The 17093-nt window shown below is 47.5% G+C and overlaps 1 protein-coding gene across 1 annotated transcript in view; it reads left to right on the top strand.

Annotated features, from left to right (window-relative positions):
* DGLUCY (D-glutamate cyclase) overlaps positions 1 to 17093 on the top strand; it is a 60752-nt gene that overhangs the window by 11727 nt on the left and 31932 nt on the right. Inside the window, 13 exon segments of the mRNA XM_045163758.1 lie at positions 1061 to 1076; positions 1210 to 1286; positions 1506 to 1591; positions 3820 to 4099; positions 5571 to 5690; positions 6875 to 6991; positions 6994 to 7027; positions 8355 to 8466; positions 12086 to 12096; positions 12343 to 12371; positions 12373 to 12547; positions 12768 to 12789; positions 14752 to 14754. Of these exon segments, the coding sequence (XP_045019693.1) occupies positions 1061 to 1076; positions 1210 to 1286; positions 1506 to 1591; positions 3820 to 4099; positions 5571 to 5690; positions 6875 to 6991; positions 6994 to 7027; positions 8355 to 8466; positions 12086 to 12096; positions 12343 to 12371; positions 12373 to 12547; positions 12768 to 12789; positions 14752 to 14754 (1082 nt within the window).

Below are 17093 nucleotides of genomic sequence, written 5' to 3'. Positions count from 1 at the left end.
CTGCAACCACAGAACACCAATGAAGCCTTGCCTGAGTGTCTTGGCCTGGCCTCTTATTAATTTCTGTTGACTGGGGAAGGCCAAGAACACTGGTCAATATCACAACCACTTTGGAACCTGCTTAGCAGTATTGGCTCAGATGGTAGTGTCTGCCTACAATGTGGGAGACCTGGGTTTGATCCCTGGGTCAGGAAGATCCCCTGGAGAAGGAAATGGCACCCCACTCCAGTACTCTTGCCTGGAAAATCCCTTGGACGGAGGAGCCTGGTAGGCTACAGTCCACGGGGTCGCAAAGAGTCAGACATGACTGAACAACTTCACTTTCACTTTTCACTAAAGCTGAGCAAGTGTATTTCCTACAGTCGTAGGTGTGTGCCAAATAGCACTGGGCATGTGTGTACCCAAAACAAATGTACTGAAGTGTTCTTGGTGGCACTATTGGTAATAGCCCTACGCTGGAAAGGATTCCAATGTCCATCAGCAATAGATTGGGATAAAAGCAATATAGTAATGAGTGTACCTAAAGAAACTCAACCCTGAATATTCACTGGAAGGACTGATGCTGATGCTGAAGCTGAAGCTTCAATACTTTGGCCACCTGATGCAAAGAGCTGACTTATTGGAAAAGACCGTCATGATGGGAAAGATTGAAGGTAACAAGAGAAGGAGACGACAGAGGATGAGATGGTTGGGTGGCATCACCGACTCCACGGACATGAGTTTAAGCAAACTCCGGGAGATAGTGAAGGACAGGGAAGCCTGGTGTGCTGCAGTCCATGGGGTCGCAAAGAGTCGGATATGACTGAACAACTGAACAACAATGAGTATACCACACATCAGTGAAAATGAACCCGTTATTGGTGAGCAAAGAAAGGTAGCCTCAAAAGACACATACTGGATGATTCACAGGAAGAACACGTATGAAGAACAGGCAAACGTGATCTGTGGTGTTAGAAGTCAGGGTAGTGGTCACCCTTATGAGGGCTTGTGGAGGGGGCTGACTGGAGGGACATGGGGGGCAGGATCCTGGGATGCTGGTAACATTCTGTGCCTTGACCAGGAAGCTTGCTCCACGGGTCTGGTCATCTCATGAAAGTTCATTAAGCTGTACACGTAGGTGCATTTTTCTGTGTGTGTTATGCTTCAATAAAAAGTTGAATTATAAAGGCTCTCCAAGAAGGAATAGACTGCATTCTTCCCTTTTCTCAGCAAATCCAGGGCTCCAGCCAGCCAGTGTGGTGGTCCCGCCCAGGCCCCTTGCTCTGGCCTTTGAAAAGCTCTGCCAGGCTTCCCCCATTTAAGTGGCACTAGTGGTAAAGAACCCGCCTGCAAATGCAAGAGACATAAGAGACTCGGGTTTGATCCCTAGGTTGGGAAGGTCCTCTGGAGGAGGGCATGGCAACCCACTCCAGTATTCTTGCCTGGAGAATCCCATGGACAGAGGAGCCTGGCAGGCTACAGTCCATGGGATCGCAGAGTCAGACATGACTTGGCACGCATGCCAGGCCAACAGTGGCCCTCTGCCACTGCTGGGCCAAAGTGAGCCAGACAAGTGGACACTGCCCACCCTGGCCACTGTTCCAAGCACCAGGTAAAACACCTGAGTTTTGGGGTTAAAGCTTGGGAGTGGCCAGATGCTGCAGCCAGGTGCGTCTGTCACCAGGGATCGCTCTGTCCTGCCTTGGGGACCGCATGGTGCCCGGCATGGAGCCTCACTCATGACTTGTGCAGGAAGGAGCTGCCCTCCCCATGTTCCCACTCTGACCCCTGTCCTCTGCGAGGTCAAGAAATTCAGGCAAGACTTTATTGGTGTTGCCACGACTGAGAGACTAAGCACATTACCAACACCCAGAGATAAACATTGTTAATATTGTCATGAGTGCTCTCCCAGCCTTTTTTTTAAAAAATAGTTCTGTTTATTTTTTTGGCTGTGCTGGGTCTTCCTTGCTGCTGGGGCATTTCCTCTAGTTGTGGGGCGCGGGCAGGGGCTACTCTGGTTGCAATGCCAGGGCTTTTCATTGCAGTAGCTTTTCTTGTTTGTGGAGCACTGGCTTTAGGGTGTGAGGCTCCCAGGCTCCAGAGCACAGGCTGAACAGTTGTGATACAGGGGCTTAGCTGTTCCGTGGCACGTAGGATCTTCCCAGACCAGCGATGGAACCCATGTCTTCTGCATTGGCAGGCAGATTCTTTACCTCGGAGCCACCGGGGAAGCCCTCTCCCAGCCTTTTAAAATACAACCTCTGGAATAAATGGCCCCACTGACTCTGCTTCCACGGTAGTGCTCCTGGGAGCCGTTTCTCCGGGCCTCCTGGCTCAGGCTCACATCCCTCTCCCTAAACTCTGAGGACGTCTTAACTGTTCTCCTGGTGCTACTTACTCCCTCATCCTCTCCCCCCCACCCCTCATTCCCATCTGCTTCTCTCCCACTGGAGTGATTTTGTCCGCATCTGATCACGTGACTTCCTCATTTAAAGTTCTTCGGCACCTTCTCGTGACTCGTCCTTTACCCGGTATCAGGCCAGTAGTGACCACGCCCTGGCCCAGTGCTTACCCCACCCCGACACTCTGGTCATACCTAACACTCTCCCCATAAAGAAGCCCCCAGAAGCATTCTTCTGTTATCATTTGTGGATTCCAGGAGTCGGAGGGTCCTTCAGAGCCCCCACATAAGCCCACCGTCAGCTCCTTGACTCATCCCTCCCACATTGCCATCTCAGGGGCTCCTCGGGTCTCAATGCCTCCATGCTGTTTACAAGCTGCTTCCTTTGCCTAGGATGTGCTTTCTTCCTCCTCCAACTGGCAAACTCCTATTCATCCTTCAGAACCCCATCCATCTGTGGGAGAGAATGGATTTCTCCCTTCTCTAAGTCATTCCTCTATCTAGGCAGTTGGCACTCACTGCTCTGTATTGCAAGCATCTGATTTCAGTGGCGTCTCAACTGCCGATGTAGGATTTCAAGCTTCTGAAAGGCTGGCTGGTGTCCTGTCCATCCCTATAGTGGTCATCTGACCTGTGTCGGGCAGGCTGGGATGACTCAGCAAAATGGTTTTGGAGTAAATGAAGAATAGGCTTATAACCAAAGACTTTCAACCCTGCAGAGTTTTTCCGAGAATGAGAAGGTCTCTCCACTGCTGGCACTGAGAGCTTCCTCATCCCTTTGGTCTGTGGGTCCTGCCTCCATGGCAGAGAGGGCACCATTGTTTTTTTTCGTGCTGGTTTGGCTGGTTTCCGGTCCAGGTTCCAGGAAATATAATAGAGTGGAGACAGAAGCAACGTTATCTTCACGCTGATTTAATAGTTTCCAGTCTGGCAAGATTTGAAAGATACGAACAAGGCCCTCTGCTCAACCCTGTGCTCCCTGCCTTGATGCTGGTACCTGAAATTTCATACCCGGACATCCTCTTCTCTCTGCCCAGCTCTTTTTAAAAACGCATTATCCAGTATTGTGTGATTCCGCTTCCATGAGGTTCCAGGAAGAGGCAAATTCATAGACAGAAAGTAGAACTAAGGTTACCAGGAGCCAGGGAGGGTGGTGCCATTGGAGAGTTCTTGTTTAAGCACAGAGTTTCTGTCTGGGATGATGAAACAGTTTTGGAAATGAATGGTGATGACAGTTGCAGAATTTTGTGAATGTAATTAATGCTACAGAATTGTGTACTTTAAAATGGTTAAAATGGTGAATTTTGTGAGATATATATACACACACATATTGCCACAATTTTTTTTTTTAAAAGCTTTCATCTGATAAATAAGAAAAAGTACATTTTCAGAGTCCATATTGAGTCTGGGGGCCTACGAGCTTTCCTTTGTGTCCCCAGGATGGGCTGTCCCCAGTTTGGGGAGTGTGAATTCAGTGTGTACACGGGTAGCCTGCCCTCGCTGGAGGAGTCCTCGGAGCAGCTGAAGGACCCGGTGACCTTCCTCCTGGGGGGCAGCTTCTCCCTGGGAGGGGTCTGGGAGGACGCGGGCCTGCCCGCATACAAGGTAGGGACTGGTCCATGGGAGCAAAGTGACCTGAAAATGTGGATTATCTTATATTTTCCTGTGGTGGGGAGAACACTGGAGGAAGGAGACCTAAGCTCTGGCCCCTTCCTAGCTGTGCAACCCAGGACAGGCAGTGAGCCTCTCTGAGCTTGTTTCCTCCTCTGGAAAATGGGACCACCAGCCTCTCCCCTGCCCACCGCTGGGTCTGTAATGAGCACCCAGCCTGCCCCTGAACGTGGGGGTCCAGCCCTTCTGGACAGATTACTGTGCTGTGTAAACCAAGCCTGCTGGGAATTTGTCCGGCTCCTTTGACTTTGGGCATCGCAGTGAGATTTCTGAAAAAGCTCCCTGGTGTCAGGGAGATGTGCCTGGCTGGGTAAATGCCCAGGGATTTGTGGTGGAGCCTTGAGCAGGCTGCTCACTGCTGGGTGATGTTTGTCAGGGAAGCTGGTCACATTGTTGGCCGGAGGCAGCTGCTGGTGGTCACAAGCACAGAGTGGCCGTGTCTCCAGGACTTGCCTGCCATGGGCCCACCTCCCTGCTGTGTCCCTGAGGTTTCATTCCAGCCACAGCCTGTCACGGTGGGGAGAGAACCAGGTCCCTCACTCCACTAACCCCTTCCGGACACTCATGTGACGTCTGGGAATTCACTCTGCTTCTGAATGGATGGGCAGCCAGGGTCAACAGCCGGCCCCAGGTTTCTTTCTTCCTCTTTTGACATTTTTGCCACACCTCGTGGCACGTGGGATCTTATTTCACCGACCAGGGAATCAAACCCACACTCCTTGCACTGGAAGTGCAGAGTCTTAACCACTGGAGCAACCAGGAAGCACCCAGGTTTTTTTATGGCAGTCTCAGATTGGAGATTTCATCTTGGGTCCAAGACATTTATTAAATCTTGCCTGGAGAATTCCCTGACTAGGATCCCACAAGCTGCGTACCATGGCCAACAAACAAGCAAAATGAAACAAAAACAAAACCTATTGAGATCAAAAATAAATAAATTAAAATGAAACATGCCAGGTTTGGGCTCCTGCCGGAAGGGCCCGAGCTGCCTTTAATGAGGAACAAGTCTGCCCACAGTGATCGCTGCTTTTCATGTGTGAAAACTGTGTCTGAGCGGTTTTCTTGAAGGTTGGGAAGGATGGGGGCAGAGCTGCAGCTGCTGGCTGGGCCCGGGAACATACCACTGTTTATAGCAGGTAGGAGCTGAAAGGGGCTCAAGGTTCATTGTGGGCGGCCTTTCATTTTATTTTATTATTTATTAATTTATTTAATAAGTAAATAAATTTATATTTCATTTTAATTGGAGGATAATTACTTTACAATATTGAGATTTTTTTGCCACACATCAATATGAACCAGCTGTAGGAGTACATGTGTCCCCCCCATTTTGAACCCAATCTCCCTCCCACCCTATCCCTCCAGATTGTCACAGAGTATCAGCTTTGGGTGCCCTGCTTCATACATCAAACTCACACTGGCCTTTCATTTTAGATGCAGAAACGGAGGCTTGAGAGAGAAAGGAATCTGCCCAAATCCCAAAGCCAGGCTGGAACCCAGGACTCCTGGCTCCCATCTGCAGAATGCCCAGAGTGGAGGTGTGACGATTACCAAGATGCTTTGCATGGAGGTGTCCGTTGCTACTCACAGGAAGTGCTTGGTAGAGCATGGCTTAGCCACACCTCAGTTCAGTGCTTACCAGGTAGCGTTCTGTTTAACACTGACTCCTCTGCTGGGAGAAATGGCCAGGCTGCCATGTGGATTCAGTTGATGACCTTGAGGGGATGCAGTGAGCACCCCCCCACCTCCCAGGGAGTTTCCTTGGCTTCAGGGAGCGCTGCCTGTCTCCTGTGAGCCTCCCTGGCATATGCCTTTCCCAATTGCTGTTAGTCAGACCCGAGCCTGGCAAGCACACCAAGGTTTCATCCTGCTGCCGACAGGGTGCTAACAGCAAGCCCTTCAGGTGGCTGCCCGGACTGTCCCGGTGGTTTAGCCTCCTGGCCATGTACTAAATCTTCCATAAGCCCCACTTCAGGGACCAGAAACCGTTCAGGAAGAAAAAATAACAACCTCATCAGTGAAAGTCACACAGGTCACCCTGGGCAGCTTCTGCTGAGGAAGAGGAGTGAGCAGGGGTCTGTGGACGCAGGGGGGCAGAGGAGACCCTGGGTCCCCTTTGGAGGTTCCCACTCCCTATGGACTCTCTGCCTCTGATTCTCCAGGGGCCTTCATGGGCCCCTTGAGGTCTATGGAGAAAATTCAGAGGATCCATGAAATTGGGTGAGAAAAAAATTTGCTTTTTAGTTTTCATAGCTTCAAACTAAAATTGAGCTTTCCCTTTCATTATGAATGCAGTGGAAACGCTGCACCATGTCAGCAGACCCGGTGATTTTGTGGCTGTCCAGAGAAATCAGGCATTTTCATGTCACACTGAAGTTCCTTCCTGATATCTCAGAAATATCCTATACGCAGATCACCACTTCAAAATTCCAGGCAGAGGTCTGCCATTTTGCTCCTTGAGTTGCTAATGAAGACACATACGAATTGCCATATCACAGTTTTTTCATAATTTGATAACTGCATTTGCAACATAATTGGTTTCCTTTGTAATCCTATGCATTTCCTTTTATGCAGGTAAAAATATGACTTCCATAGCTGCATTAGACTACCAAAGGGGTCCAGGGCACATACAATGTTAAGATTCTGTTTTAGATAATTACCAGCAATCTTCCTCATCTCAACATCACATAAAAGTAGAAACTGTGTTCTCATTGATAGCTTCTTGGACTTCTTCCTTCATTCTGCTGCCTTGAACTCAGTGCTCAGGGCTTTGATCTGTGCTGATTCTTTTTTTATATATATTTATTTCACTTGATTTCTTGGCAGACAGCTGTGTCTTATGCCATCATCGCTGGCTTTTGCTGCCCTCTTGTGGTCACAATGATGCCCGCTCCCAAGGACAAGCTGGGAAGGCTGGTGCAGGCCACTTGGTCCATGCCCGGGTGAGCAAGGACAAACCCATTCACAGTGGTGACCCAGGTCAGTGTCCACTCTCGTTCATGGTTCTGACAGCTGCACTTGGACTTCAGCCCAAGAAGACAGGAACTTGCTGTGTTCCTGAATTCCCCTGATTTGTCCTCATCTTTCCCAGAGGTCCCAGGAGTTAAGGTCCTGGACAAGACCCAGATTCCGGCAGTGGTACTAGGGCTGGACTTACAGATGCCCTTCAGGTTTGAAGGCAATGCCCTTGGTTGTAGAGCCAGTCTCATCCATTAGTCCCTGTGAACGTCAAATGAAGCTGGGGTAGGGGAAGCAGGTGGTAGGGAATGTCAGCTGAGTTGTTTGTCTTGAGATTTTAAATCATAGTAACCACTAATCTAGGCTATTGTTTGGTGGCGTATTTGAGCAGGGGACGGCTCCTTCCAAATGTTAACTTGAACTGAAAGCCATTGATCCCCAGTGTATTAACTCAATCTGACAGCAAGTGAACAACAGATCCAAGTGTGGAATCTTCCCAGGCCTCTTGGAGGCTCTCAGAGGCCTGATAAGAGCTTGGGATTTGGGCTTGGGTGAGAGTCAGAGTTCAGCATAATTGAACTCGCTCAGCCGCATAACAAACAAAATCAGACAAAGCCCGCATTCTGTAAAAATGCAGGTGGCACTTGCCAACTCGCTCACAGAAAGATGGTCTCAGGACCACCCACAGCAAAGGGTCTGCTGAGTTGTTTTATCATTAGTAGATGGATGGTACCCAGCACACCCATCTTTGCTGTCCTTTTTGAGTACTGATGGCCATTGGTAGGGACACTGTTGGTGGTCAAGCCACAGAGTTTCTGTCTGGGTCATGTGACAGTCTCTAGCAAGATAAACTCAAGATTGCTGGTTTTGTTAGCGATCTGTATGATAGCAATGCTGAGCAAAAACTGCCCGCAAGTCTGCCCCAGAAATCATACTAGGCATTTCAGATTCCATGCTCTGAAACTGGGGCTTCCCTGGTGGCTCAGACAGTAAAGAATCTGCCTGCATTGTGGGACACCCAGGTTCGATCCCTGGGTGGGGAAGATCCCCTGGAGAAGGGAAGGGCAATCCACTCCAGTATTCTTGCCTGGAGAATCCTATGAACAGAGGAGCCTGGGGGGCTACAGTCGCAACTATTCTTCTCAAAATGGATTAGAAGTCAGCACGCATCCTGGGCTGTTAAAGAGACTTCTGGCCTCCTCCCCATCCTTCTCCAATGCAATTTACAGTAATTCTGTGACTGGAGTTCCTCTTGGAGAAAGAACCATAAACTACTCAATGGGTCCAAATTGGATTGTACCAGCCAGTACAAAACCCCGTGGGATTCACTTTCTTTTTCCATCAGAAGAACTGTTGGGCATCAGAGATCTTTCCAAACCTGACTACGGGGAGGTTGTGGTGTGTCAGCCTGGGCGTGTTCCAGTGTTCTGGCCTTCTCAGCTGACCAGCTTCTCAAAGCTGTCGGCAGCTGCATTATGTCTGGGCTTAAGGGGGCTGTTACTCTGATCTAGGAGAGAATTGGGTGGGTCTCCAGTTCCTGAGTGAATAAGGCTTATGGTGCAATGACTTAGGGGCTTCCCTGGTGGCTCAGATGGTAAAGAATCTGCCTGAAATGCAGGAGACAAGTTCAATCCCTGGGTAGGGAAGATCCCCTGGAGAAGGGGATGGCGACCCACTCCAGTATTCTTGCCTGGAGAATCCTATGGACAGAGGGACCTGGTGGGCTGCAGTCCATGGGGTCGCAAAGGGTTGGACATGACGGAGTGGCTAAGCACGGACACTTAAGAAATAAAGCAAATGGCTAAGCAATGACTTAAGAAATAAAGTCATAAAACACAGGAGTGCAGCCCACAATGAAGATCTGTTTTTGTTCTTTTCACTCCAGTGCTAGGCCCCACCATAGGAGCTTGACTTTCAGCTCAAACATGGGTTTTTTTTTTTTCCTTTTTCTTTTTTTTAAACTGGAATATAGTTGATTTATTGGGTTGGCCAAAAAGTTTGTTTGGGTTTTTCATACCATCTTTCAGAACCGAATGCAAAGTTTTTGGCCAGCCCCATACAATATCGTATTAGTTTCTGGTATATTTCTATCAGCAAAGGCTAACAGCCCATTCCAACAGAAGGACCAAAGTGTTGCTTGACCTTTGGGGACATTTTTGGACGTTGGTGGAGCTTTGAAAGCCAAAGTGAAGACAAGCAACTAAACGAAGCATTTCACATGGTGTTTGTCAGACACTGGTCAGTCCATTTTTTCGAAGGCTGAGGGTGATATTACAATAAAGTGACACACGAGGGTGCCCTAGCTAGCACACAGTTAGGTAGGGATGTGACAGAAACATTAAAAATAACTGTTGCAGCCCATTGTCCTAGACAGAAGAAAATTCTAGCCAGGTCAGCCTGGCTTATATTACAAACAATAGAATTTAGTGCTACTTTCAATTTATTTTTCAAGCTTTTATGGAAGCTTGGCTATCGGAATGACCTCATGAGAGGGGAAGATTATCTCTAAAATGGTGAGGAGGATTAAACACCAAGAAACACAGGATTCCATTCATTTGTTTATATCATGTAAACATACTGGGAACGTACTGTGTACCCAGATCTTAGGAGTGAGATGCTGCAGGAGACAGGATGTAGTCCTCAGGGAGCCTGTGGTCGTTTCCGAGTGTGTACACATCCACCCAGTGGCAGTAAATATCTTCCCACGCGTAGGTCTCAGCCCTCCCCTTCCCCCTGCCAGGGGAATGCCCTGCAGAAGGGCTCTCACTGCAGCCACTGTCCCGGCACATGGTAACCCTTCAGTTCTGGCTTTCAGTAGCATATTTGATTGTAAATGAGAACAAATGACACCATTGGTCAGGGATCACCTTGAATCTTCCTGCTGTTGTTGTTCAGACGCTAAGTTGTGTGCGACTCTTTGCGACCCCTTGGACTGCAGCATGCCAGGCTTCCCTTACCTCCACTATCTCCCGGAATTTGCTCATACTCATGTCTGCTGAGGTGGTGATGCCATCCATTTTGTCCTCTGCTGTTCCCCTTCTCCTTCTGTCTTCAATCTTTCCCAGCATCAGGGTCTTTTCCAATGAGTCAGTTCTTCACATCAGGTGGCCAAAGTATTGGAGTTTCAGCATCAGTCCTTCCAATGAATATTCAGGGTTGATTTCCTTTAGAACTGGCTAGTTTGATATCCTTGCTGTCCAAGGGACTTTCAAGAAAATTCCTTCTCAGACTTCAGTATTTAAACTTTTATTAGCAATAGATTAAGTGCTACACATCTCACAACTGATGGATCAAAACCCAATGTCATACTCTGAACTGATTGTTCTAATGTGTGATGGCTTTAGAGTGACCAATTTTAGGTTCTGTCCAAAACACATAAAACCAATGATTGGATTCATCAAAATCCTTAGTTCTTATCCTTTACATCAAGGCTAAAAATTAATTTAGAACGCTTGATGTTCTAACTTAATTGTTAGAACCTATTGTCAATAGGTTTTCCTTCTGCAGTTGCCTGACTTTGGCTTTCTGTTAGGTCTGAGAAATTTTACTGTTTTCTGTGAGATCCAAGATGCTGTTACTTGCTCAGTTCATATCTGCATTCACTGAGCAGTTATTTTGTGCACTTGTGAAATGAAAAGGCAATGGCCCCTCTTCCCTGGAAACATACAGAGGAGTGGAGATGGAGTACTAAAGGATAATAATGACACTGAAGAAAGCAGAAGGTCTAAATGAAGTATAGTGTGGATTAAGCACCTAATGGAGAAGGCGATGGCACCCCACTCCAGTACTCTTGCCTGGAAAATCCCATGGATGGAGGAGCCTGGTAGGCTGCAATCCATGGGGTCGCGAAGAGTCAGACACGACTGAGTGACTTCCCTTTCAATTTTCACTTTCATGCATTGGAGAAGGAAATGGCAACCCACTCCAGTGTTCTTGCCTGGAGAATCCCAGGTATGGGGGAGCCTGGTGGGCTGCCGTCTATGGGGTCGCACAGAGTCGGACACGACTGAAGCGACTTAGCAGCAGCAGCAAGCACCTAACAGGCCAGGGTCAAGGACATGAGAATGAATAAGATACAGCACCTGGTTCAGTGATGCAAACCATCACTTACCCAGGGCTTACACTGGGCCAGGCACTTTGTTAAACACTTTCACGTGCATTTTCCAGCTCAGTTCTTACAACAACCATATGAGGCATTATCATTTTATAGTTAAGGAGGCAGGTTTAGAGAGGACAAAGTCACATCTCAAGCTCAGGTGTGTTCGCCACGCTAAAGCCATGTTCTTAATAACTACACTACAGTGTATCGCACTGCCTGGGATCTAGTAGGGAAGAGTTTTCAAAAGGACAAAATTAGCATAAACTAAAGCAAAATATATGAGACATGAGAAAAATAGAAGCTGTGTTCAGAGAGAGTTGCATGTGTGTGTGCTAAGGCATTTCAGTCATGTCCAACTCTTTGTGACCCTATGGACTGTAGCCCACCAGGCATCTCTGTCCATGGAATTCTCCAGGCAAGAATACTGGAGTGGGTTGCCATTCCCTTCTCCAGGGGATCTTCCCGACCCAATGATCGAACCCACATTTTCTGTGCCTCCTGCGTTGCAGGTGGATTCTTTACCACTCTGAGGGGAAGCCCCTGAGAGAAAGCTGCTGCTGCTGCTAAGTCGCTTCAGTTGTGTCCGACTCTTTGCAACACCGTAGACGGCAGCCCACCAGGCTCCCCCATCCCTGGGATTTTCCAGGCAAGAGTACTGGAGTGGAGTGCCATTGCCTTCTCCAGTGCATGAAAGTGAAAAGTGAAAGTGAAGTCGCTCAGTCGTGTCCGACTCTTTGCGACTCCATGGACTACATGCAGCCCACCAGGCTCCTCCATCCATGGGATTCTCCAGGCAAGAGTACTGGAGTGGGGTGCCATTGCCTTCTCCGTCAGAGAAAGCTACTTGTTAGCAAATCTAACATCTGCTGCAAAGTAAAGTTAGATTGCTTGAAGGGTTCAGCAATTGTAAGGGTAAGGATAATTAAGGGTTCAGCAGGTCCTTTCTGATATCCATGGGATTTTATTGAAAGAAACTACAGCCCCAGCTGTGGCGGTGGGTACCTCATTTCTTTCTGCACATTTAACGTATCATCACTTTCCTGAAACTGGGGGTCCCCTGTTAAAATGGAACTTGATTTAGCCATAAGCCAACTTGTTCTGCCCTGGTGCCAGTAATGGTGTAAGGAGTCCTAATGGGTGAGTCCAGGCGTGGGTGCCATCTTTTCCCATCAACTTGATGGAACGGACAGGTTTGATGAAATGGGCTGGGCTCAGTCACTCCTCATGTGTGCCTTAGAAACCCCACTGGCTTTCACCAGCGCGCCAAGGTTGCACAGTTACAACCAACCTGAAGGGTACAGCAACTCCAACCAGACATCTCACCCCTGAGGGAATTCCAGAGAGCCATCACATTTCCCAGGATCCTTTGCACTACAGCACGGCATCAGCTGCAGCCATTCAGAGAATCAGCGAACTGGAGATGATAATTGCCATCGACCCAGGTGACAAGCCAGTCACACCTGCAGACATAGAGAACAGACTTGTAGACACAGACAGGGAAGGGGAGAGTGGGACAAAATTGAGAGAGTAGCATTGAAACGCATATATTACCATTTGTAAAATTAGACAGCCAGGGGAAATTTGCTGTAGGACACAGGGAGCTCAAATCCAGTGCTCTATGACAACCTAGAGGGGTGGGATGTGGTGGGAGGTGGGAGGGAGGTTCAAGAGGTAGGGGACATATGTTTTCCTATGGCTGATTCATGTTGTACGGCAGAAACCGGCATAATATTGTAAAACAACTATCCTCCAATTAAAAGTAAATAAATTTAAATTAAAAAAAACAACAGAAACCAAGCAGTCATACCTCAGAGACCTAGAGAAATTCATCAATTATGTAATGTTCAGGGGGAAAAGCAGCATGCAAACTCTATCTACAGTATGACTTTTTAATGCTAATATTACGTATGGATCCTGAAAAGGTAAATGCACCAAAATACTAATGATGGTGATTGTGATTGTGGATGATTTTGGATCCGGATATTGTGATTGTGGATGATTTTTGTTTTCTTCTAATGTTTTTCTCCCAAATTTTCAACACTAAACACATGAGAGTTTGAGAGGCGGGCACATTCCCATCCAGAACTAAACTGGGGTTGAATAGGGAGGAAAAGGGGAGAAATGTTTCCTACATAATCAACTGCCACCGTTTTCCCAGTGTCATCGGTTATATAATATTGTCCCTAATTTTTCTCTTTTGTGTCTTTGTCCAGGGTTGGTGTAGACTAGATTTTGTGTGCCCAGCAGCTGAGACAGGACTGGAGGGTTGAGTTTCTTCTCCTTGGGGGATCCTGGTGGGGCGGGACCCTGCAGAGACAGTCTTATAACAGTTTGCAGCCAACATGTATATTGTTTATGGTGCCTCGGAGGACAGTCTTTTGAAAACTTCTGACTTTCTAGACATGATATAGCATTGGTGGAGTCCAGCAGGGGTCTGCTGGTTCCAGTTAGGAGGAGGTTTGCTGAGAGCTGATTGAGGGGCTTTGAACTCCCAGCAACATCTTCCTTTAAGAGTTGAATTACTAATCCCAGATGGCCAACAGAGGGCGCCATTGTGCGTAGAAAAATTCAATCTGTTTTGCTGGCAAAGGCTCAGGAAAGAAAGAAGGTGTGGACCTCACAGCCACTCCCCACCTGCTTCCTCATCAGTGTAACAGGGGTAATGAAAATTATTTCTCCTCCTTGAGGTTGTAATAGGCAATAAGAATAATCAGTTCAGTTCATTTCAGTCACTCGGTCGTGTCCGACTCTTTGCGACCCCATGAATTGCAGCACACCAGTACTCCCTGTCCATCACCAACTCCCAGAGTTCACTCAAACTCACGTCCATCGAGCGGTGATGCCATCCAGCCATCTCATTCTCTGTCATCCCCTTCTCCTCCTGCCCCCAATCCCTCCCAGCATCAGAGTCTTTTCCAATGAGTCAACTCTTCGCATGAGGTGGCCAAAGTACTGGAGTTCCAGCTTTAGCATCAGTCCTTCCAAAGAACACCCAAGACTGATCTCCTTTAGAATGGACTGGCTGGATCTCCTTGCAGTCCAAGGGACTCTCAAGAGTCTTCTCCAACACCACAGTTCAAAAGCATCAATTCTTCGGTGCTCAGCTTTCTTCACAGTCCAACTCTCACATCCATACATAACCACTGGAAAAACCATAGCCTTGACTAGACAGACCTTTGTTGGCAAAGTAATGTCTCTGCTTTTGAATATGCTATCTAGGTTGGTCATAACTTTCCTTCCAAGGAGTAAGTGTCTTTTAATTTCATGGCTGCAATCACCATCTGCAGTGATTTTGGAGCCCAGAAAAATAAAGTCTGACACTGTTTCCACTGTTTCCCCATCTATTTCCCATGAAGTGATGGAACCGGATGCCATGATCTTCGTTTTATGAATGTTGAGCTTTAAGCCAACTTTTTCACTCTCGTCTTTCACTTTCATCAAGAGGCTTTTGAGTTCCTCTTCACTTTCTGCCGTAAGGGTGGTGTCATCTGCCTATCTGAGGTTATTGATATTTCTCCCGGCAATCTTGATTCCAGTTTATGCTTCTTCCAGCCCAGCGTTTCTCATAATGTACTCTGCATAGAAGTTAAATAAGCAGGGTGACAATATACAGCCTTGAGGTACTCCTTTTCCGATTTGGAACCAGTCTGTTGTTCCATGTCCAGTTCTAACTGTTGCTTCCTGACCTGTATACAGGTTTCTCAAGAGTCAGGTCAGGTGGTCTGGTATTCCTCTTTCAGAATTTTCCACAGTTTATTATGATCCACACAGTTTTGACTTAGCTTTGGCATAGTCAATAAAGCAGAAACAGATGTTTTTCTGGAACTCTCTTGGTTTTTCATAGGTATCATCTAATCAGTTTCACTGTAGGTCAGGCATATGCTTAAAATATTTACATGTTTCAACTTATTATACTGCTCCAGTGACTTGATGAGGCAGCTATTATTAACCTCCTTTAACAGATGAGGAAATTAAGGCATACAAGGCTAAGAAATTTACCCAAGTCCACATACCTAGATGGTTGAGGCAGAACTTGAACCCACACCCACTGACTCCAAGGCCCATGATCAGTAGGTATCATATATTGCATATTAAAAAGCAAAGACATCCCTTTGCCGACAAAGGTCCATCTAGTCAAAGCTGTGGTTTTTGCAGTAGTCATGTACAGATGTGAGAGTTGAACCATAAAAATGAGCACCAAAGAATTGATGCTTTTGAATTGTGGTGTTGGAGAAGACTCTTGAGAGTCCCTTTCTTGGACAGCAAGGAGATCAAACCAGTCAATCCTAAAGGAAATCAGTCCTGAATATTCATTGGAAGGACTGATGCTGAAGCTGAAGCTCCAGTACTTTGGCCACCTGATACAAAGAGCCAATTCATTGGAAAAGACCCTGATGCTGGGAAAGATTGAAAGCAAAAGGAAAAACGGGCGGCAGAGGATGAGATGCTTCGACACCATCACCAAGTCAATGGGCATGCGTTTGAGCAAACTCTGGGGGATGGTGAAGGACAGGGAAGCCTGGCATGCTGCAGTTCATGGGGTCTCAAAGAGTTGGATCCAACTTAGTGACTGAAGAACAACATTGGAATCTAAGTCTAAATGCTGTGTCATAGTCTCGCCTGGGCAGTGAAAAGAATCCTCTTGGCTCACACCTCATTTCCTCTTCTGCAGCTTCTTGTGGGCTGTGGTTCCAGAACTGCGAGTTCTTTGCACTTTGAATGTTTGGAGAAGGCACTGGGGACCTCCCTGCTGGCCCACCTGATACCTGTTTCCCGAGCAGATACATGCTTGATGGTGGCGAGGGCACTGTGGAGAGCAGAGCGGTGAAGCCAGCTGGGGAATTTGATCATCCGGGCCAGGCTCCCAGGACCCAGGCAGAGCCGACCATGGTGATGTTAGGGTGGCAGCCACTTAGAGAGACCATGCCTGTGCTGGCTTGCGGAGCAGTCAGCCTGGGTGCCCTTTGCTGTTGGCCAGCACTCGCCCAGAATCCGACGGTGCAGGTCAGCCTTAAAAATGTCTGCTCTCTAGAGAACAGACTTGTGGACATGTGGGGGAAAGAGAGGGTAGGACGGATTGAGAGAGTGGCATTGAAACATGTTCGTTACCATATGTAAAATTAGACAGCGAGGGGAAGTTTGCTATATGACGCAGGCAGCTCACGTCCTGTGCTCTATGACAACCTAGAGGGGTGGGATGGGGTGGGAGGTGGGAGGGAGGTTCAAGAGCAAGGGGACATACGTATACCTCTGGCTGATTCATGTCGATATATGGCAGAAACCAACCCAATATTATAAAGCAATTACCCTCCAATTAAAAATAAATAAAATTTAAATTTGAAAAAGTAAGACCAAAACAATAAGATGTCTGCTGTCTTCTCTGGGCCTGGAAGCAAAGGTTGCCCCCCAGTTACAAGGGGTCTGCAGTAACAAAGCTTCCTGTGAAGTCACAGGGCATATTTTTTGCTTGTCCATTGGTTAGGTTGTTCATTCATTCATTCTGCAGAGAACACAGTTTCCTTTACATGCAAAAGCACAGTAAATTTTGCATACGTGCTCAACAAAAATACACCTTTGAGGACTCACACATAGAGAGGTCACTGCTCCTGTCTGCATAGACACAGAGTATCTGACATAGTTGGCCTTCTGGGTGAAAACATTTAGAAAATCTGCAACACTTGCTCTCACCAACATTCTCATCCAAGCTGACAGCCCTCCTGCTAATACAAGTGTCATGAGGGCAGATGGATTCCGAATCCTGCCATTGGCTCAGATTAAAAAAAAAGTAACTGGGAAGTATATTCACTGCAGACCCAGTGCTCCGGCTGCTTAATACAAATGCTCTAGGAGGGCGTCCACAGCAACCCCCTCAGCGCTTGTGCAGACGCTGTGTCAAGGCTTGAGGTAGGCTCGGGGGAGAGGCAGATTAATGACTGTCCGGATATGCCGATACTGACTTTTACGGAACATCTTTAATCCTCAAGAACA

Source organism: Bubalus bubalis, chromosome 20 (assembly GCF_019923935.1).
Source record: "Bubalus bubalis isolate 160015118507 breed Murrah chromosome 20, NDDB_SH_1, whole genome shotgun sequence".
In the NCBI taxonomy this organism is placed as follows: Eukaryota; Metazoa; Chordata; class Mammalia; order Artiodactyla; family Bovidae; genus Bubalus; species Bubalus bubalis.
The sequence above is the reverse complement of the archived record's forward strand: the minus strand, read 5'-3'. Positions and strand labels throughout refer to the sequence as shown.